The 21,988-nt window shown below is 40.9% G+C and overlaps 1 protein-coding gene across 4 annotated transcripts in view; it reads left to right on the forward strand.

The window, feature by feature from the left end:
* The window catches only part of atp8a1 (ATPase phospholipid transporting 8A1), a 301,017-nt gene that overhangs the window by 238,845 nt on the left and 40,184 nt on the right, over positions 1-21,988 (forward strand). For all 4 annotated transcript variants that reach the window (XM_055636910.1, XM_055636888.1, XM_055636895.1 and 1 more), the window contains 2 exons: positions 13,950-14,028; positions 21,029-21,090. In XM_055636910.1, coding sequence (XP_055492885.1) covers positions 13,950-14,028; positions 21,029-21,090 — 141 coding nt within the window. The remainder of the gene's footprint in view (positions 1-13,949; positions 14,029-21,028; positions 21,091-21,988) is intronic.

Consider the following 21,988-nt stretch of genomic DNA (forward strand, 5'->3'; position numbering starts at 1 on the left):
AGTTTGGATTTCCTTTTGTATTTCTTGTAAGAAACATAGAAACATAGAAAATAGGTGCAGGAGTAAGCCATTCAGCCCTTCGAGCTAACATCGTCATTCGAAAGCATTTGATAAGGTCCCACATGACTTTCAGAAAGCATTTGTTAAGGTCCCACATAGGAGATTAGTGGGCAAAATTGGGGCACATGGTATTGGGGGTAGAGTGCTGACATGGATAGAGAATTGGTTGGCAGACGAAACAAAGAGTAGGGATTAACGGGTCCCTTTCAGAATGGCAGGCAGTGACTAGTGGGGTACCGCAAGGCTCGGTGCTGGGACCGCAGCTATTTGCAATATACATCAATGATTTGGATGAAGGGATTCAAAGTAACATTAGCAAATTTGCAGATGACACAAAGCTGGGTGACAGTGTGAACTGTGAGGAGGATGCTATGAGAATGTAGGGTGACTTGGACAGGTTGGGGGAGTGGGCAGATGCATGGCAGATGAAATTTAATGCGGATAAATGTGAGGTTATCCACTTTGATAGCAAAAACAGGAAGGCAGATTACTGTCTGAATGGCGTCAAGTTGGGAAAAGGGGAAGTACAACGGGATCTGGGTCTATGTACATCAGTCTATGAAAGTAAGCATGCAGGTACAGCAGGCAGTGAAATAAAGCGTGTTGGCCTTTATAACAAGAGGAATCAAATATAGGAGCAAAGAGGTCCTTCTGCAGTTGTACAGAGCCATAGTGAGACCACACCTGGAGTATTGTGTGCAGTTTTGGTCCCCTAATTTCAGGAAGGACATTCTTGCTATTGAGGGAGTACAGCGTATGTTTACAAGGTTAATTCCCGGGATGGCGGGACTGTCATATGTTGAGAGAATGGAGCAGCTGGGCTTGTACACTCTGGAGTTTAGAAGGATGAGAGGGCATCTCATTAAAACATATAAGATTGTTAAGGGCTTGGACACGCTAGAGGCAGGAAACATGTTCCCGATGTTGGGGGAGTCCAGAACCAAGGGCCACAGTTCATGAATAAGGAGAAAGCCATTTAGAACGGAGACGAGGAAACAATTTTTCTCACAAAGAGTGGTGAGTCTGTGGAATTCTCTGCCTCAGAGGGCGGTGGAGGCAGGTTCTCTGGATGCTTTCAAGAGAGAGCTAGATAGGGCTCTTAAAAATATCGGAGTCAGGGTATATGGGGAGAAGGCAGGAACGTGGTACTGATTGGGGATGATCAGCCATGATCACATTGAATGGCGGTGCTGGCTCGAAGGGCCGAATGGCCTACTCCTGCACCTATTGTCAATTGTCTATAATATGATCATGGCTGATCATCCAAAATCAGTACCCTGTTCCTGCTTTTTCCCCATATTCCTTGATTCCTTTAGCCCCAAGAGCTGAGGGTGGAATAGCAGAAAAATGGCCAATGTTGCAAACCATTTGTAGGCCAAGTAATACCCATAATTTGCTGAACTGGGTGATAATTTGCACTGCATGCTCTGTTGTATTTTTTTTCCACTTGTTCCTCAACTTGAATATTTGTTTCTGTCTTGTAATCTGGGCAATGCAAGATCATCAACAGCTTGAAATGTGTTCACAGGAGGACCAGCAGGATTGCAAAAGAAACAGTAGAAATAAATAATGCAAGACAATGAATATTAAGGAGAAAAAAAACAGAGTAGAAAGATGCAGAAAAAGATAAGGAAGAAAGTAAGTTAACATTTAAAAACTACCTGCAGAATTTAGGGTTGAGGGCTCTCCAGGTCAAGAGAGTCATGAGTTGGTGAGACTCTAGATTGGTGACGTTTGGTTACATTGCAAGAATTTAAAACTTATTAAAATGTTCATGTACCTCTCCTAACCTTCTCCAACAAGTATAATTCATATTTGCTGAAAAATGCAGCAATTTCTTAACTCTTTGGAAACTCATGAACAGAAGAAATGAGAGCAGGAGTGGGTTATTCAGCCCCTTGTGCCTGCCATGCCATCCAATTAAATCACAGCCCACCTTTTATCTCAACACCCAGTATTTCAAGTTACCTTGATTTCTAATAATCTGTCTTGAATATATTCGGTGACTCAAATAGAAGAAATATCGTCTTTCCTGAATGACCAGCAATTGAACAATGAAATGGTGGCCCCAGGGAAACATTAACTCTTCAGGGTATAAATCCCTGAGGAATTTTGCATGTTTCAATGAAGTAGACCCTCATTCTTCTATGTTTGAGAGTACAGGGCATGTCTACTTAATCTCTCATACAACAAATGTGCTTTCCCAGGAATCAATTTGGTAAATGTATATTACACTCCTGTCGCAAGTATATCCCACCATGTGTAGAGAAATCAGATCTGTATGCAGTATTCCAGATGCAGTCTCACCAGGGTTCACCATAATTGGACCAGTAGGTCCTTCCTATTGTTCTCAAATACTTCTACAATAAAGGCCAACATACTGTTTGCCTTCCTAATTGCTTGCAATGGAGATGTTATTATTTTTGCAGGGATATGTGGGTGCAGTTCAAGTCATCCAGCAGCTTGTGGTAATTCATAACACAAAGGGTGATCTCCTTGCCAGAAATTGCTCGACGATTCACACTCGAGTGTTGTCGAACACGCTATTCTGCCCCATAACTAATGCAGATTGTTCCCTTGATGTCGGAACTGTGAAGTGGAATGAAAATTAACTCTGCTGATTTTTGTACTTAATTGAACTACAACTATTTAAAGTGCACAAATATATTATCTTCATTAGTTTTTAAGTCATAGGAGCAGAATAGGCCATTGGGCCAATCTACACCATCTACGGTGATCTATCTTGCCTTCTCCCTTGACACACATATTAATCAAGGTTAGTATGTCAGCTACTAGATGGGCCAACATCGCAAAGCTGAAACCACAGATCAGCAAGTGTTCTGGCGGGTCTGACCTTGCTGCCCCACCTCAGTTCTAAGTCCAGGGGTAGGCCCCAGCGAAGGAGCATCTGGCTCCTCATTTGTTGGTAACCGTGTCATGATCTCATTCATTGAATAGGGTAAACAACCTTGATTGCGACTCTTTTTAATTTGTGTATTCTTGATGCATGTAATTAATTTAGAGTAGAGTAGTTTCCCGCGTGAAAATAGCCAAAGATGTTCCATTGAATTGACCTGTCAAAAAGGCTGGCCAGGCAGCCGGGAGGGTGGTCTGGTGGTGGGGGAGAGGTGGGCAGGGCTTCTGCCCAACTGCTTGAGGCGTAGTTGTTGCTGGTGGACCGTTCCACCTGGTGGGATGTCCACAGCAGCAAGACCGCTTGGATATTTGGAAGTGTAGTGATGGAAATGTGAGTAACATCATAGGCGTAGCACAGAGAGCAAGTACACGTGGTTGGCCAAACCAAGCACATCCATGACCAAGACCAAAAGGTCTCCACGTTCCGATCACTACCAGATCCTCTTTTGTGGCCTTTGTGCAATTTTCATTTCACTAAATGGAACCCGGCGACACACATGTAAGCTGTGGATGGCAGTGTGAAGGCAAGAGATAAGATGTGGGTATGTGTCTAATTTTTAAATAGTTTTTAGACATTAGACAATAGGTGCAGGAGTAGGCCATTCGGCCCTTCAAGCCAGCACTGCCATTCAATGTGATCATCCCCAATCCTGCCCGTTCCTGCCTTCTCCCCATATCCCCTGACTCCACTCTCTTTAAGAGCCCTATCTAGCTCTCCCTTGAAAGTATCCAGAGAACCAGCCTCCACCACCCTCTGAATCAGAGAATTCCACAGACTCACCACTCTCTGTGTGAAAAAGTGTTTCCCCATCTCCGTTCGAAATGGCTTACCCCTTATTCTTAAACTGTGGCCCCTGGTTCTGGACTCCCCCAACACCGGGAACATGTTTCCTGCCTCTAGCGTGTCCAACCCTTAATAATCTTATATGGTTCAATAAGGTGCCCTCTCATCCTTCTAAACTCCAGAGTATTCAAGACCAGTCACTCTCAGCATATGACAGTCTCGTCATCCCGGGAATTAACCTTGTAGACCTACGCTGCACTCCCTCAATAGCAATAATATCCTTCCTCAAATTAGGGGACCAAAACTGCACACAATACTCCAGGTATGGTCTCATTAGGGCCCTGTAGAACTGCAGAAGGACACATTTGCTCGTATACTCAACTCCTCTTGCTATGAAGGCCAACATGCCATTCGCTTTCTTCACTGCCTGCTTACTTTCATTGACTGATGAACAAGCACCCCCAGATCCTGTTATCCTTCCCCTTTTCCCAACTTGACACCATTTAGATAATAATCTGCCTTCCTGTTTTTGCTACTAAAGTGGATAACCTCACATTTATTCACACTAAACTGCATCTGCCATTCATTTGCCCACTCACCCAACCTGTCCAAATCACCCTGCATTCTCATAGCATCCTCCTCACAGTTCACACTGCCACCCAGCGTTGTGGCATCTGCAAATTTGCTAATGTTACTTTGAATCCCTTCATCTAAATCATTGATGTATATTGTAAATAGTAATAGTTTTTTTCTTTCTTTTCGTACCTCCTTCCCACTAAATCTTCGAATGGCCTAAATTGACACATCTTTCCAGTATTCTGTACTCAACTGTGGCTTCATCCATAAAAACATTGTAATGTTTTGCTTTTTTTTAAAAAGAAAGGTACTAATTTGTTCTGGTTGTTATTCAGTTAATTTCTACCAAAAACACAGTCCACCCTGACACGGACTTCTGCTCCTGAGATGGAATTCTTGCATCTGTCAAGAGGACTGTCAGCCAGGTTTTAGTAGAAGTCGAGGCCCTGTGTAAACATTGAATAAGATTTTTTGCTGTTCACAGTGAAGCCCTTGAGGGATCAAAAACCTGTAGTTCTTATTCATTGTACTTCTCTCAAACTGTACTGCCTTTGTACCATCAGCCAGTTAAATCGGATTACTGGTTTGGGGTGTTTAAAACATTAAATTCATCTTTATATGCAGGAGCATGTGTTTATGTTTTTTAGCGTAGAGCCTAGGAGTCTGTTGGATGGTCAAGTGAGCAAAGTCATTATTTATTGAAAATAGAAGCTCTTCTATTTAAAGATTAAATGTTAGCAGTCAAGCATTTAACTAGAAAATATCTTGCTTCATATAATTTTCAATAAACCTTTCTTAGGTTCTTGTTTTTATTCTTAAATTATGACGCTGAATGTTTTGCCATGGGATTGTGTGAGGTGAACAAATAGCAGTTTTGTAGGTTACTGATAAACTGAGGTTGACTTTTAATTTTTGACTGAAAAGACACCCTCCCTTTATAGACACTGCCCGAATGATGATAATTTAAGTTGTTTACATAATAGGCACGCCAAATCCTACGTCAGTTCGATGCCATTGTCCTTTACCAGATCATTTGATACAATCAGTAACCTTATACTCAACTTTGATTTTGTAACCCCTTACAGTAAAATGCATGCAAACACCCTACATTAAAAAAAATTAAATGTTCTCACTGATGGTCCAATTGCAAAATTGATGTAAGTAACTCATGATGTCAATACTGCACATGTTGTTTAGTTTAGTGCTCCTGTGGCAAGCTGTGTGCATGCTGATCGTTAATTGCCACTTTAAAATGTATCTAGAAAGTAATTGGCTTGATTCTGTTTGTTTCCTTTAATTTTATGCTCAATTTTCAAGGAATTTATTTTTATACACTATATATACTGATGGATTGCCTTGACTCACTTTACCCTTTGCTATTTTCAAGAGCTATGAGAAACAGCATATATTGGGTAATTAATATGCATTGATATATTGTTTGCAGTGGGTTGCTGGAATGATTTACTGTTTGCCTTTAGTATTTAAAATTTACATCCCGGGAATAAATGATCCCTCTCATCATTTTGTAAACATTTATCAGCGCACACTTTAGCCTCCGATGCTCCAGAGAAAACATTCCAAGTTTGTCCAGTCTCTCCCTGTAGCTGATACTCTAATCCTGGCAAGATCCTGGTGTGTAGGAAGAAACCGTAGATGCTGGTTTAAACCAAAGATAGACACAAAAAGCTGGAGTAACTCAGTGGGATAGGCAGCATCTCTGGAGAGAAGGAATGGGTGATGTTCCGGGTCGAGACCCTGGTAAACCTCCTCTACACCCACTCTAAAGCTTTCACATTGTTTCTGTTATGCGCTGACCGGAACTATGTGCAATACTCCAAATCTAGCCTTAGCAAAGTTTTATACAACTGCAGTGTGACTTCCTGACATTTTAAACTCAACTCTGCAACCGATGAATGAAAGCATGCTATATGCTTTCTTTACCCACCTTTCTATTGTGTTGCCACTATCGGGACACAATGGACTTGTGCCCCAAGGTCTGTAAGGATACAGCCGCTTACTGTATACCTTCCTCTTGCGGTTGACCTTCCAAACTGCAGACTCTCACACTTCTCAGGATTAAACTCCATCTGCCATTTCTCTGCCCATATTTCCAATGTATCTATATTATGTTGTTTTGTTTAACAGCCTACCTCACTGTCCGCAACTCCACCAACTTGTGTGGTCTGCAGGCTTCTTAATCAGCTCATCTACATTTTCATTCAAATCATTTGTGATTTTGTGTGTGAATTATATAGAACATAGAAAATAGGTGGAGGAGTCGGCCATTGGGCCCTTTGAGCTTACATCGCCATTCAATACGATCATGGCTAATCATCCAAAATCAGTACCCCGTTCCTGCTCTTTACCAAATCCCTTGATTCCATTAGCCCTAAGAGCTAAATCTAACTCTCCCTTGAAAACATCCAGTGAATTGGCCTCCACTGCCTTCTGTGGCAGAGAATTCCACAGATTCACAACTCTGGGTGAAAAAGTTTTTTCTCATCTCAGTCCAAAATTGCCTACCCCTTATTCTTAAACTGTGATTCCCGCAACAACGAAAACATTTTTCCTGCATCTAGCCTGTCCAATCCCTTAAAATGTTTATATGTTTCTATAAAATCCCCTCTCATCCTAAATTCCAGTGAATACAAGGCCAGTCCCGCCATCCCGTGAATTAACCTGGTGAACTACGCTGCACTCCCTCAATAGCAAGAATGTCCATCCTCAAATTAGGAGACCAAAACTGCACACAATGCTCCAGGTGTGGTCTCACCCTGTACAACTGCCATCGGACCTCCTTGCTCCTAAACTCAAATCCTCTCGCAATGAAGGCCAACATGCCATTAGCTTTCTTCACTGCCTGCTGTACCTGCATGCTTACTTTTAGCGACTGATGTTCAAGGACACTCAGGTCTTGTTGCACCTCCCCTTTTCTCAATCTGACACCGTTCAGATAATAATCATTTATCCACATTATACTGCATCTGCCATGCATCTGCCCACTCACCCAACCTATCCATGTCACCTTGCAGCCTCATAGCATCCTCCTCACAGCTGACTCTGCCGCCCAGCTTTGTGTCATCCGCAATCTTGGAGATGTTACATTTAATTCCCTTGTCCAAATCGTTAACATATATTGTAAATAACTGGGGTCCCAGCACTGATCCTTGTGGCATCCTACTAGTCACTGCGGTACCTCTCACCTCAGGTCCTCTGCCAAGTAAGAGGTACAAGAAGTGATCCTTACAGAACACCACTGGTCACTAGCTTCCTGTCAGAATAACCCCCCTCACTGCTACCATCGGTCTCCATGAAGAAGTTAATTTTGAATGTAATCTACCAAATCTTCATGGATCCCGTATGCCTTGATTTTCTGGATCAACCTACCATGAGGGACCTTGCTGGTTTAATTTACTTAATTTAATGCACGTAGACAGCAGCCTCTGCCTACCCTCATCAGTCATCTTTGCCACTTCTACAAAAGAAATGCAATTGTTTTTCATCAATGACCTCGCCAGCACAAAACCATGCTGATAATCTCCAATAAATCCACGCTGTTCCAGGTCTGTGTAAATTCCACGCTGTTCCAGGCCTGTGTAAATTCCATTGCTTTTAAACAGAAGAACAACTTTGACTTCTTCTTCAGTTCTCCAGAACCTCACCTGTGGCTAAAGGGATACAAAAATCCCCGTCAATGTCCCTGAAATCATCTCTCTTGCCTCTCTCAGAAACTTGGGATAGATCCCATCAGACTCTCGGACTTACACATCTTAATGTTCTTCTAAAGATACATCCGTTCCTCCATGATATCAATATGTGCTAGAATGTCAGGAGACCCTTCCCTGATCTCACTGTGGCCCAGCCCTTCTCTTTGGTGAGTACCAAGGAAAAGTACTAATTTAATATATTGCCTACTTCCTCTAGTTCCAGGCACAAATTCTCTCAATTATCCTTGAGCTATTCCTTCGTTGCCCTCTTGTTTTTAATGTGTGTATAAATTATCTTGGGATTCTCCTTCATCCTACTCACCAACGACACTTCATGCCCTTTTTAACCCTCCTGGTTCCCTACTTGTGAGTTTCCTAATTCTGTTTTTCCCTGCTTTCTTTTTATTCCTCAAAGGCCCTGTCTGATTTCAGCTTCCTCAATATTTAATATGCTCCCTTTTAACAAATTTACAACACCTCTCATCGTTCAAGATTCCAGAACCTTGTCTTTCTTCCTCACAAGAACATTTGCTCATGAATTCTGACCAGCTGGCCTTTTAAATGACTTCCACATGTCAGATGCAGACTTGCAACCACTCTCATTCTACTCCCCCCCCCACCCCCCACAAACCCTTCCAGCTCCTGGATAATACTGTTGTAACTAGTCTTCCTCCATCTTAGCGCTTTTTCTCCAAAAGTCCAGACTTCTATTTATCTATAACTATCTGAAAACTTACCGAGTTATGATCCGTACTCCCCAAATACACTCCAATCTCCTGGCCAGGTGCATTTCTCAATAAAAGGTCTAGTATGGATCCTTCTGGTTGGACTATCAACATACTGTTTCAAGAAACCCTCCAGGATTGAACTAAGATATTCTGCCCATCAAAGCCCCTGGCACAAAGGAAGCCCAGTCAATATTGGGGAAATTAAAGTCACCCACCCCAACAACCCTGTGGCTCTAACATCATTCCACAATCTGCCCACATAACTTTTCTTCTATTTCCGGCTGGTAATTAGGAGACCCAGTCATAGTGATTGGACCTCTCTTATTCCTGAGCTCCAAGCTATTGCCTCATCTGAAAAGACCTCCATGATGTCCCCTCTCAGTGCAGCAGGCTTCTATTGTGTCAGAATGCATCATTCATGGACACAGTAAGCAAGTTTTGAAGGCAGATTTACTTTAGTTTTTCAAATTCCCTGCTTTTCAGGCCAGTGCAGACAAATGATGTGCCGCAGCAGCACATACATAAACACAGTGAACTTGTATGAGGTGTTAAATTCTTGCGTACTTTTCAGTTTGGGGCAAAGGAAACTGGATAACATTACTGTATTTTATTTTTAAATCTCCATCTACAAGTACATTTAAAAGTACTAAATCCTGAGATTAGTAGCTTATTCTAATTCAAGTGAATGAGTGGAATTTGACATGCAAGATTTATGACCTGTTCCGAAAAACATCTCCTGGACACATCATGATAATCTTTTTATAGTTATTTAAATCTTGCTCCTCATTAAGTATATTGTTGGCTGGAATTTAAACGGGCAATCCAGACTTTGAGGGGATTGTGTATTCTTCAATCTGCAAGAATAAAATCGTGAACCGCATTTATCAAGGGAAGTGACCAAAGGATCCTATGGCATTAACCAAACAAGAGCAGAGTTCTTTCGGTACCTGGGATAATCTTCCCACTTCAACCAATGCTATTAAAACATTAGAGATGGATGTTGACAACCCTGGCTCAGCCAGCATTTAAAATGCATCAACAACTAACCTTAAGACGGTAAGCTGCTGCCTTGAATTGCTGCAGTTCTTTCGTTGAAAGTATCCCTAGAGTAAGTTAGAGGCTCCAGAGATCTACCCAGTTACATGGAAGAATGTTAACGGATTTGGAGGGGAACTTGCAGACTATAATCCCATGTTCCTGCTGTACTTTCTCTTCCCACATGGATAATATTGTAGGTTTGGAATGTGCTGTCAAAGAAAACTTATCAAGTTGCTACAGTACATTTTGGCAATCACAGGTTATCATGTGCCAGTGGTGGAGGGTGTGAATGTCAGTACATGGTGCAAATCAAGCCTGCTGCTTTATCCTGGATGGTGTCGATCTCCGTCTGCTATTGGCACTGCTCCCATCCAAACAAATGGACAATTTGACAGCACATTACTGAATTGTGTGTTGTTGATGGTGGAACCTCTTTGGGGAGTAGCAGCACTTACATGGGAAACCCAGTCTGTGGCTGATTTAGTTAAGTTTCTGGTTAATGGCAATAACCCAGAATTTAACACAGGAGATTTAGTGTTGCAGTCTTTTATTAGGCCCCCAGCCTTCATGCTGCACTTGGTTATCTTCAGGCAAGATGTCAAGACAATTATTCTTGTCTCTCTGGAATAGTATTGTGGCCTAAGCTCTGTCCTTCAAGACTGGTGTAGATCAATCGGTGATGTCCAACTAACCTGCTTTCTCCTTTCTTACCACTGTATTTCCTCCATGAGGTGTTCAGCATGGAAGTTTAACCATATAACCACATAACAATTACAGCACGGAAACAGGCCATCTCGGCCCTACAAGTCCATGCCGAACAAATTTTTTTCCCTTTAGTCCCACCTGCCTGCACTCATACCATAACCCTCCATTCCCTTCTCATCCATATGCCTATCCAATTTATTTTTAAATGATACCAATGAACCTGCCTCCACCACTTCTACTGGGAGCTCATTCCACACCGCTACCACTCTCTGCGTAAAGAAGTTCCCCCTCATATTACCCCTAAACTTCTGTCCCTTAATTCTGAAGTCATGTCCTCTTGTTTGAATCTTCCCTATTCTCAAAGGGAAAAGCTTGTCCACATCAACTCTGTCTATCCCTCTCATCATTTTAAAGACCTCTATCAGGTCCCCCCTTAACCTTCTGCGCTCCAGAGAATAAAGACCTAACTTATTCAACCTATCTCTGTAACTTAGTTTACTAATTCATTAGCTACGTGAAATAAATAGATTGCAATGAGCAATTAAAACGTGCTGCAACTGATTATTTGAGACAATCTGGAGTCCAGATTTAATGTTCAGATTTCCAAGACTCTTCCTTTCCAACTGTAAGTTGCTTGGTTCCATCTTTGGAACCAGATGTTTTAGTGGAAGGTCAAATTGCATCCTGGAATCTTAATGGAGTCCAAAGAATAAGCGAACAGGTATAATTCTGTATGTGTGACCGGGTGACTAGTCTATGTGACAGCTCTCCCAAATACTAATGCACTCCACCAAGTGAGCCTTTGTCCTACCCGAGTATGTTATCCAGATTGATGCCAAGGGACCTGTCAGGTTTTACACCTTTTGCAATGTTATCATAGTTTGGCCCAGTCCTGTGTCGATGGATGGATCAACGACATCAATGTTGATCTGTTACCATTTACAGGCCAGGCCGAGTGTAGATTGGAAATTGTCTTTCTTTAGAAAATCAATTGAATGCGATCCTTTGAAAAAGTGGCTGAATGGAGGATCCAGTTGAGTTTTAATATTGAAAAGATGAGATCATCTGTTAATGTTTTCATAGAAACACTCAGGGTTGCAAAAAAAAAATCTGTTAATTCCATCAAAACGCGGACCTCTGTGTCTGACCCGTTTCCCCCTCTGGTACCTGCAAATAAGTAGTTTCTACCTATTAGTGAGTGAAACATTTTCCCTTCACTTTTCATTTATATTTCTACCTTTCTTGATATATTTGCCAGAGGACGTTGTTGAGGCAGATACAATATTAATAACATTTAAAATATATTTGCACAGGTACATGGATAGGAAAGGTGTAGAGGGATATGCGCCAAATGTGGGAAAATGGGACTAGCTTAGATGGAGCGACTTGGTCAGCATGGACGGTTCTGGAAGAAGGGCCTAATTCTCTGCCGTATTCTATGACTAATTGTAGGCATGACTAATTATTTTTTTTCCAACCAATCTGGTTGAACCATGGTCACTTTATTGGTAATTCTTTTATATTGATTAATTCCCCTCATTGCCATTGAAATATTTGGATCAGTAGTTTTGGTTGCTGGTTCACTCGTCTAGTCATTCTGTTAGCATTCCTACATTAATTTATTTGCTACTTAAAAGATCTTGCTGAGTCCACACCATCCGTTCTCAGTGTGTGAACTGTGACTGCACTTCAAAAGTAACCCATTGGCTCAAAAACACTTTGGGAGGTCCAAGAGTTGAAGGTGACAATGGAAGCAGAATCATTTTGGTTTCTATTCACTGCAGAGAAGTTGAGTGATAAAGGTATCCAGATTTATGATATTGTAATAGAGCAAATGCCAATGGAATTTTCCAAGTGGATGATACTATCTTTTTTTTTAAAGAGGGAACATTTTTACAAAGTAAGTGTAATGAAAGTGTGTGATTCTTAAAGAAGCTATATGTAAGTTTTGCTGAAAATGAGTACAATTTTTCCCTTGGAGTGATTAAAGGCATGGAGAAGGAGGCAACATATTGACTGTAAAAAGGGTTGGTCCTCTGGTCTTTTATAGGCTTAAATGTTGAATCAGTTCTGCTCTGATCTGCAAACTGACTTCAATAGTGCAGTGTACATTAACATTTGGTGAGGTTTTTATTTAATGCAGTGTCGGACATTGTCAGACATATATCAGCGTTCATGAACAGGTCTTTAAGAGTATTTCTTTTACTCTTTAAAAAAAAAAAATGTTTAACCTTTTACTTGCATGAAGAAATACGCCATTCCCTATTTTTATTAAATGTTCTTTAGTTGTGTAGTTTTTCCATTCTAACGTTTTTTTTCAGCAGGTTGCAAAGTGATAAATATTTTACTCTGCAAAATGCCGTGAGCAACATGTAGTACTTTGTACACAATATGACAATTAACTTGCGTATATATATTTCAAATTTGCTACACTTCATTCAACTGGCAAAGCATCTGAAACGTACCTAAACTTGATGAGTCTACCATAGAGGCAACAGAATTGCAGTTAATGGATTTCATACAATGCTTCATAAATCAATGAAATTCCAAGCCTTAAACACTTCAAGATCATGCATTAAGAATGTCTCGGGACAGTATACAACTTGCAAGTTGGCAGAATAACTTGAGCGTACTAACCCAGCTGTTGATTTAATGATGAGTCGTGTTACGGAAGGTGGCTGATAGGAAGTCAGTCAAATTGAAAAATATTCAACAGGGCATCAGGAAGGTGTGGATTAGGGAAGGAAAAATAGTGTAAAGAAGAAGGTAATAATGAATAAATATTGTTGACAATTTTGAATAATCAAAACCATGCTTTATGTTCTCTGCTCAATATTCCCTTCAACAGGAAATTATTACTTGAGCAATTCCATAAGGGAGAAGTTACGGTAATTTGAAGTAAATAATTAAAAGCAACTCATTAATTTTTAATTAATTGTTGGGATATTTATGATATAGACAATCATGGCTATTGGGTCATCTTTGTCCAACTATAAGTTGAAAATTAATTCAGAAATCAGCTACATTTTAATCTTGGATGTATTTTATTTTGGTACAGAATGGTCAAATTGTGTATTATTCACATGTTGAGTTTGTAATAAGATGGTGCTGATTTCAATAATGTTATTTATTAAATGGAATTATAATTTCTATCTGACTGATAACCTTCTGGCCTGGGATTTACTTAGCTGTGTCAGGAATTGATAAAATATAGCAATCATATCAAAAGATGTTGCTGTGGGCAAAATGAACTGGATGGAGAAAAAAAAGCCCAAGTACTTAAAAGATTAAAAGTGGTTGTCAGTAAAAACACCTCACAGTGGTGGTGGGACAAAAACACACTTAGTGAATTTGAAACTGCGATAAAGAGAAGGGTTAGAGTTCAGGGTGCTGGTTTGTCGTAAATGGTTCTCATGGATTTTTCTTTTCCCATAGGTTTTCTGGGTTCATTGTTTGAATGGCCTGTTCCACTCGATTATTCTGTTTTGGTTCCCACTGCAAGCCCTCGAGCATGGTAAGCAGCATAGACAAACAGCAATCATTAACTGGATCTTTTCAGGTTACTTTATTTCTCTCTGCAGACGATTCTAGATTTGTTGCATCATCTTTTACTGCTTGGCAATCAACTGCAATATTACAGTCTGCTCAATCGTGGTTTAACTGTTCGACCAGAGTCTAATGTTTGATCAGTATTGATTGGAGCAGAAAACTGTGATAGTTGCATTATAGTGAGACCATTAATCCAATGCCTTTTAAAATGCCCTTGGTTGAAAACTATTTTGTATTGGTAAGAGGGAATTTTACTTTTTTTTTAAAGTTTTAAAAGCAATCCATTTGTCAAACAGACAAATTAATCCAAAGTAAATTTCTATTCAGTGATGGCAGCTGCACTTTACCTCACAAGTGCAAGGAAAGTGAAGGATTGGAATGTTCATCTTCAAGGTATAGATTACGGGAAAGCTTCCTATCCACAGCACATAAATTAAAGTTTCTGCCGGGCTGGTGAATGTTATGCAAGCAGCAGCAGCAAACATGTCTGGAATTAGAAAATTGTGCAGCAAAAAATCTGCAACCATCAATCACTCAGGATGAGTTCTGTAGTAATTAATTTATCCTTCCATGTACTGTAAAGGTGGTGTTAATAATCTGTAAATGTCATTGCCTTGAAGAAGGGTCCTGACCCAAAACATCGTGCAATTCCCTCCACATGCCGCATGACCTGCTGAGTTCCTCCTGGCTATTTGTTTTTTGCTCAATATTCCAGTGTTTGCAATCTCTTGTGTCCCAGTGATTCATTTACTGCCCTTTCTTACTCTGATGCTCTCTCATGGTTGTGTCTTTAAGACAACTAGAATGTCCACTCATTTCACACAGGCAATTGCCTTTAGCATGCACATTGATGCCCAAGACACCTACATGATCCCATTTGCAATTTTGAAGTAGTAAAGGGTGGAGCGTAGTAATGCTGGGTACTTAATGCTGCTGTTAGGCAGTTCAATCAGCAATCATCCTGAAAAGCAGTTTGAAACTCTTCTTTTGCAACCTTGGTGTGCGGGCAATGGGTGCCACAGTCACCCAGCTGTCTTCCTTCTGGACAGTGCCCACACCTGGCCTTTATTGACCAGCAGTGCACAATAGGGAGTACAATAAAAACATTTAAAACATACTTGGACAGATACATGGATAGGAAAGTTTAGAGGGATTTGGACCAAAAGCAGGCAAATGGGAGTAGCTTAGATGGGTCCTTTCCGGCAGAAGATATAGAAGCTTGAAAGTGCACACAATCAGATTCAGAAAAATAGATATCACCAGCAATTTGTCCTGGGCTAGGCACATTGAAGCAATGGCCAAGAGAGCACATCAGTTCCTCTACTTCCTTAGAAGGCTTAGGAAGTTTGGCTTGTCCCCAACAACTGCCACCAACTTCTACAGATGTGCCGTAGAAAGCATTTTATCAGGCTGCATCACAGCATGGTTTGGGAACAGCTCCATCAAAGACCACAAGAAACTGCAGAGAATTTTGGATGCAGCCCAGACCGTCGGGCAAAACACCCTCCCTTCCATTGACTCCATCTATAACTTCAAGCTGCCTCAGCAGGGCCAACAGCATAATCAAGGACGTCCCATCCCAGACTCCCCCTCTTTTCCCCTCTCCCATCAGGCAAGAGGTACAGAAGTTTGAAAATGCTAATCTCCATATCTCATGGAAACAGACCTTACGGTCCAACTTGCCCATGCCGACCAAACTGCCCCATCGACACTACCCTCATCTGCCTGCGTTTGGCCCATATCCCTCTACATCTATCCTATCCATGTACCTTCCCAAATGTTTTTTAAACATGATAGTACCTGACTCATCTGTCTCCTCTGGCAGCTCATTCCACACACCTATCACCCTTTGAAGTTGCCCCTCAGGTTCCTATTAAATCGTTCCCCACCTAACCTTGGATCTATGTCCCCTGGTTCTTGATTCTGGATTCAGGAATCCGGTAACTGAATTGTCCTATCACCAACTAGAGAGCGGTCCTATCTTCCCATCTACCTCATTAGAGAACTTCAAACTGTCTTCAATTGGATTTTACTGGACCTTATCTTCCACTAAACATGATACCCTTTGTCCTGTATCTGTGCACTGTGGATGGCTTGATTGTAATCATGTAGTCTTTTTGCTGACTGGTTAGCATGCAACACAAGCTTTTCTCTGTACCCGTATTCTCAAGTAACAAAAATAAACTAAACTAAACTAAAAAGGAACAGCTTCTTCCTCTGTGTCATTAGGCTTCTGTGTAGACCTTCCATAAGCTATGGTATCATCTGATTCACCTCTACCCCATTGTGCACATTGGACTTCATATCTGGGACTGATGTGCTACAATGCTGAGAACTGTATTCTGCACCCTACATCTTCCATTTTGATCTATCTATTGTACTTGACGTTGACTTGAGTGTATTTATATAATACTAGACCAATGGCAGACGCGTTGGGTCTGCTCCCCCAACGCAGCCGTTCCCTACCTGTAGCCGGTCCCTACCCGCAGCCCCCACGGGAGACGTGGCCCTCGAACTGAAGCCGTTCTTGAAAGGCCGAATTAAATGGCGTTTCTTGAGGTTGAAATGCGGGCGCCAGCAGCCGTTATGGTCACTGGCCAGCAGGAGGCGATAAAATGAGTGAGTGGGGGGGGAGGGGAAGGATTTGATTAAAAACATGTACTTAAAGGCGACGAAATGTAATGAGAAGCGGATGCTTAGAAAGAAAAGCGAAATCTCCACCGAAATGGAAAAGACCTGGGAGATTGAGCGTCTGGATTCGGCGTGGCAGTGAATCAAAGGAAGAAAGTAAAAGGATCCATTCCGATTGGACATCTGCGAGCATCGGCCGTTCCGATTGGACATCTGCGTGTATTGGGCACGAATCAAAAGGCAAAAAGGCAGCCAGTCGTCAGGCACAGAGTTTTATAGATATATAGAAGATATGTGATCTGTTTGAATAGCATGCAAAACAAAGCTTTTCACAGTACCTCACGACACATGACAATCATAAACGTAAATCTAAACAATACATATGTTCATACTAGTGTGGTAGGGGGGAAGGGGGGGGGGCAGCAGAAAGAGAGGGGCAATAGGTGTTACTTGAAATTGGGAAACCAATGTTCATCCTGTTGCATTTTAAGCTGCCCCAAGTGGAATATGTGTTTGTGTGTGGCCTGGCTCTGGCAATGGAGGTGAATAACGACCGCGAAGACGGAAAGGGAAGGGGTGTTAAAATGGTTTGTAACTGGGTGCATCAGCAGGCCTTGGTGGACAGACCTCTTATTCGGCAAAAGGGTTGCCTAGTCTATGCTTGGGTCTCACCAATGTAAAGGATGCCACATTGGCAGCACCAAATGCAGTGGATGAGGTTTGAAGAGGAGCGCTGGAACATTTGTCTCACCTGAATGGGCTGCTGGGGTCCCTTGATGGAAGTAAAGAAGGTGGTGCTGGGACAGGTGTTACATCTGCTGCGGTTGAAGAGGAGAATGGCTGGGGATAGAGTTGGTTAGGTGGGAAAGGATGATCACGCCAATGAGTTACAGAGGGAATGGGTTCTAAGGAAAGTGGAAAGGAGTGGGGATGCAAAGATGTAACTGGTGGGACGATCACATTGAAGGTGGCGGAAATGTTGGAAAATGATGTGTTGGATGTGGAGGCTGGTGGGCTGAAAGGTGAGGACCAGATTAACTCTATTCCTTGTTCTGTCAGTGGAAGCGAGAGCAGAACCGTGAGACACAGGTGAGGGCTCCATCTCGGATGTCCTCGGGTGGAAAGCCTCATCTTGGGAGCAGATACGACAGAGATGGAGAAATTGAAAGCAAGGGATGCCATCTTTGCATGAGACAGGGTGGGAGGAATTGTAGTCAAGGTAGCTGTGGGAGTTGTTGAATTTGTACTAGATGTCAGTCAATAGACTGTCCCCCAATCAATGGGAGCAAGCCATGAGCCCTTGTGTGACCCCACTGCCTTCTCACTCTTGCCCATTTCATATTTTGCAATCAGTCTTGTTGTCATCAGCCTAAGAGCAAGTTCAGCAGGGCATTTGGAGGAGAAAGGTGGGTGGGGGTATAAAACTCTCAGTAATCTTGCAGAGTGGGTTTCTGCAACATAAAATCACCTTTTTGTTAGCCATTGAAATTGTTCAGGAAATCTTCACATGCCACTCACACATGCCACGTCATTATCCAGTTTTCTGTTGTTGAATGAATGAATAAGTTTATTGGCCAAGCATTCCCATGCAAGGAATTTGCCTTGGTGCTCTGCCCACAAGTGACAACATGACATACAGTGACAGTTAGGAATGACACACAAAACATTAAACATTAATAATAAAACATTATCGATTAAACATGTGAATTAAATAAAATACCAGAGCAAAAGGGGGCTACAAATTTTTGGTAGTTGGTCTAAAGTAGGTAATAGATTGATTGTTGCCATTTGGTGAAGTGCGTGTTACTGGCGAGGTATAACAGTAGTTCCTGAAATTGGTCCTACAGTTTTGTGCACATAGCTGGAAACAAATCAATTCCTTTCTTGCCCATAAAGGTTTGGAGGCAAAGTTGACTGTGATTGGGGGAAAATGTTTCCTTGCAGTTTGTACTTAAGTAGATTTTATTTAAACTACTCGAGTTTCCCTAACTGTAGGGTTGGGGTTGGGGTTGAGTTGGGGATTGGGGTGCTGGCAAGCGCTCAATTTTGCACGCAACCTTCTCTGTGTGCTGCTTATTTTGGCTCCTCATCTATCCAGTGGTGGCATGGGTTTTGTGTGATCGTGAAGTTGCCTGTCATAGTGCCCCACTCCTCCTAAGGTGATGGGTCTTGAAAGGCTACTATCCTTATGGTTCATTGTTCTTTATCATAACTTTTTCATCACAATGGAGTTGCTCTTCAAAGGCCAATTACCATCAGCCCTTCAAACTCACCTGTTCTCCCTTCAGTGACCAAAACTACTTTAAGTCGTGCAGTTTCTTTCAATGAAATGAGCAAACTAGCAAAAGTAATTAAATCAACTCCTTTTATACTGAAATACATTAAATTATTGTAGATATCTGAATTAGGTAACCCTTTCAAATTCCCCCTTTAAAAGAGAGGCAGTCATATCTATCTGATGGTTATCTAATATTGCTAAACTTCACCTGCAAGATAATCTCACTGTCAATTACACAATGTCAGATGGAGGCAAACCAGCCAAAGGAAAATTGCTTTGGATTTTCAGGGCTTTGCCTGGTGTTGCCCATAAATTTGCAGATTTATTATATTTAAAATAAAATAACAGTGTATGTAATAATCAAAGAAATACTGTAGATTCTCAAAGTCTGAAATAAAACAAACCTTTAGAAACACAGCAGGTCAAACAGCATCGATGGAAAGAGAAGCAGAGCTAACATTTCAAGTCTTTTACCTGCTGAGTATTTCCAGTAAGTTTTGTTTTCGTTGTCTATATATATTAAGAAATTAATCAAATGTAAAGATAAAATGCCCATGAGTCATGCGCTCCAGCAATATTAGAACAGATAAAGTAGTTTAATGCTGCAGTTGAGTGCTAGGGTCACACTGCCCTGCCAGAAGTGCTCTTTCAGATGAGGTGTTAAACCAGAGTTGTGTTGGCCTTTCTCAAGGGGTTTGGATCTCATGGTGTTGTTCAAAGAAAACCAGAAACTTGGCCAGTCTGCTTGACTATCAAACAGACTGGCTGTTCATCTTCTAGCTGCATGAGAGATCTGGTTGTGTGCAGGAGTATACCTCCATCACAGTAATTTTGTTTGATTATTTATTCAAAGTTCCTTGAACTATGTCTCCAAGATTGCTGAGAGTGGATATGATTGAATATGTGAATACTCGCTGACACTGCAACTTTTTCCACTGTGATCCCATACGGAATGATTTTTTTTTGTGCAAACTATGAAGCTTTTAAGTGATTAAATAGGGAATACATGCAATATATAAACCACTGGTGCAGACTGTACTTCAATATTTTAATGCTCATATTCTGCTATCACCACCACATCATCGTCCTGGAACATCTGCATATTGCTGATATAAAAGGGGGCGATATTACTATAGTAATAATATAAACGACACGTATATGGTATTCCAATTCCATGCATTCTAGTTTCCCCTGTCGTAACATTGACACTTCAAGCTATTTGTTGAGCCATTGCGAGGAGTTTTTCACCACCCATCGTTAAATGTGTTCCAAACATTTAATACTAAGGTTTATTAACTTTAGCCGATGCTTTGGATATTTTATACGCCACATCCTCTGCAAACTTGGATAATCTTTTAGTGGTTCATATCAGAATACCACCAACAAAACTTTGCTATTCCTGTAATCCCAACTGCCTATGTGGAGTAGTTTCCATTGACAGCTACTCTTTAAAATATTTTTATACAACTAATTCATTATCCGGGGTCTAAGTTGCAACTTGCCTGCCATCCCTTGAGCTTTCACTTCAGCCAAAAGGGCCTTGATCAGATGTATTTTTTTTAAGTTAAGATAAATAATACCAACCACATTAATGTCATCCATTTCATTTATTGCAGCATAAAACTCTCGGTTAATGTTTTTGGCCTGGGTATACAGAAGCTCACAAAATGTTCTCAGCTTGCTGCTTATGGAATCTATTCACAATTTTTCTCCCTCAGTAGATGTCAAGTCACCTGGCCTAAAATTTCCAAGATCATTCTTCTAATTTATATTGAAAGTTAGGAAGGGCATTAGTTATGTGCAGTGCATAAGATGTACCCCAGAGCACAGTGATGTTTCAAAAAAAAAATTCTGCTGCTATTATATCTTTATTACAATAATCCTGGAGGAACAGTTACTCACAATAACCTAGTTCTTTTCAATATCAGCTCATACATTAACTTTGAAAAATCTACTGCTGCAATATGACTAGCAGATGTGGGATTATTTTCTTGGAGCTTTCAGCAACTAATAGTTTGAACTATTGAACTCATGTTAGTGTTTTTGCTTCCTGCAGACACTGTATTTGGAAATGGAAAGACGCCTGGCTGCCTGCTACTAGGAAATATGGTTTACACAGTAAGTCCATAAATACTCATCACCTAAAGACATTGTGATATCACTCACCAATTAATGTTGACATTTCTCCTCCTGAAGTTCAAAATGCTTTTGCCAATTTGGCACAATACATGCACAAAATTAAGTATCAAAACAACTGTCTGCTCCATGCTCTTGAAGTGAAATCATTTTGGTTCGTGAAAAATATTATATGAAGTGACTTATGACTGAGCTTTGCTGCTAATTAAAAAAAGAAAAACCAGTAAATTCAAATCATGTTGTCATACTGTCGGCTCACCTTTTGTTTACACTGATTCAGTAATTAGGAAGGGAAGTGCATCATATTTTGAACAAGGCTGATGATCATTCCACCCATCAAAGCTTGGTTCACTCATTCTAGCTTCAGGCTTTATTTTCAGCTCCTATCTGCCTCTAAACTTGCCCTATTATTCATATTTTTAGTTAAAGAACTGATTTACAAGAACAAGGCCAAGAAGAATTAAAGAACTAAGATTTTAACCTGGAGTAAATTCTTGTTGGCCTTGTCTTTTTAGCTCTAAACTTTGGCCTTGACAGAGATATTTTTAATTTCTAATAAAGTACGTTATCTCTATCGTTCTGACCATTTTGCTCCCTTTAACGTTTAATTTACTGCCATCCTTCAGATTAAGCTTTTTTCTGTCAGTTGTCTCTCATCGTTTCTTGCCACATTTTACCTCAAACATTTCCAAATATTTCTGAATATAATGGCTTACTATGAAATGTAACCGCTGATGTTTACAATGTGGCAGTCGTTTTCTTCAATACAGGATCCCACGCAATAAGATAAATATCAAATTCAATTACATTTTTCCAGCACCTACAGTGCTTCATCCTTCCATTTTTTAAATTAAATGTAGCAAGAACAAAACAAAAATCA

Source organism: Leucoraja erinacea, chromosome 1, assembly GCF_028641065.1.
Source record: "Leucoraja erinacea ecotype New England chromosome 1, Leri_hhj_1, whole genome shotgun sequence".
Taxonomy (NCBI): Eukaryota; Metazoa; Chordata; class Chondrichthyes; order Rajiformes; family Rajidae; genus Leucoraja; species Leucoraja erinaceus.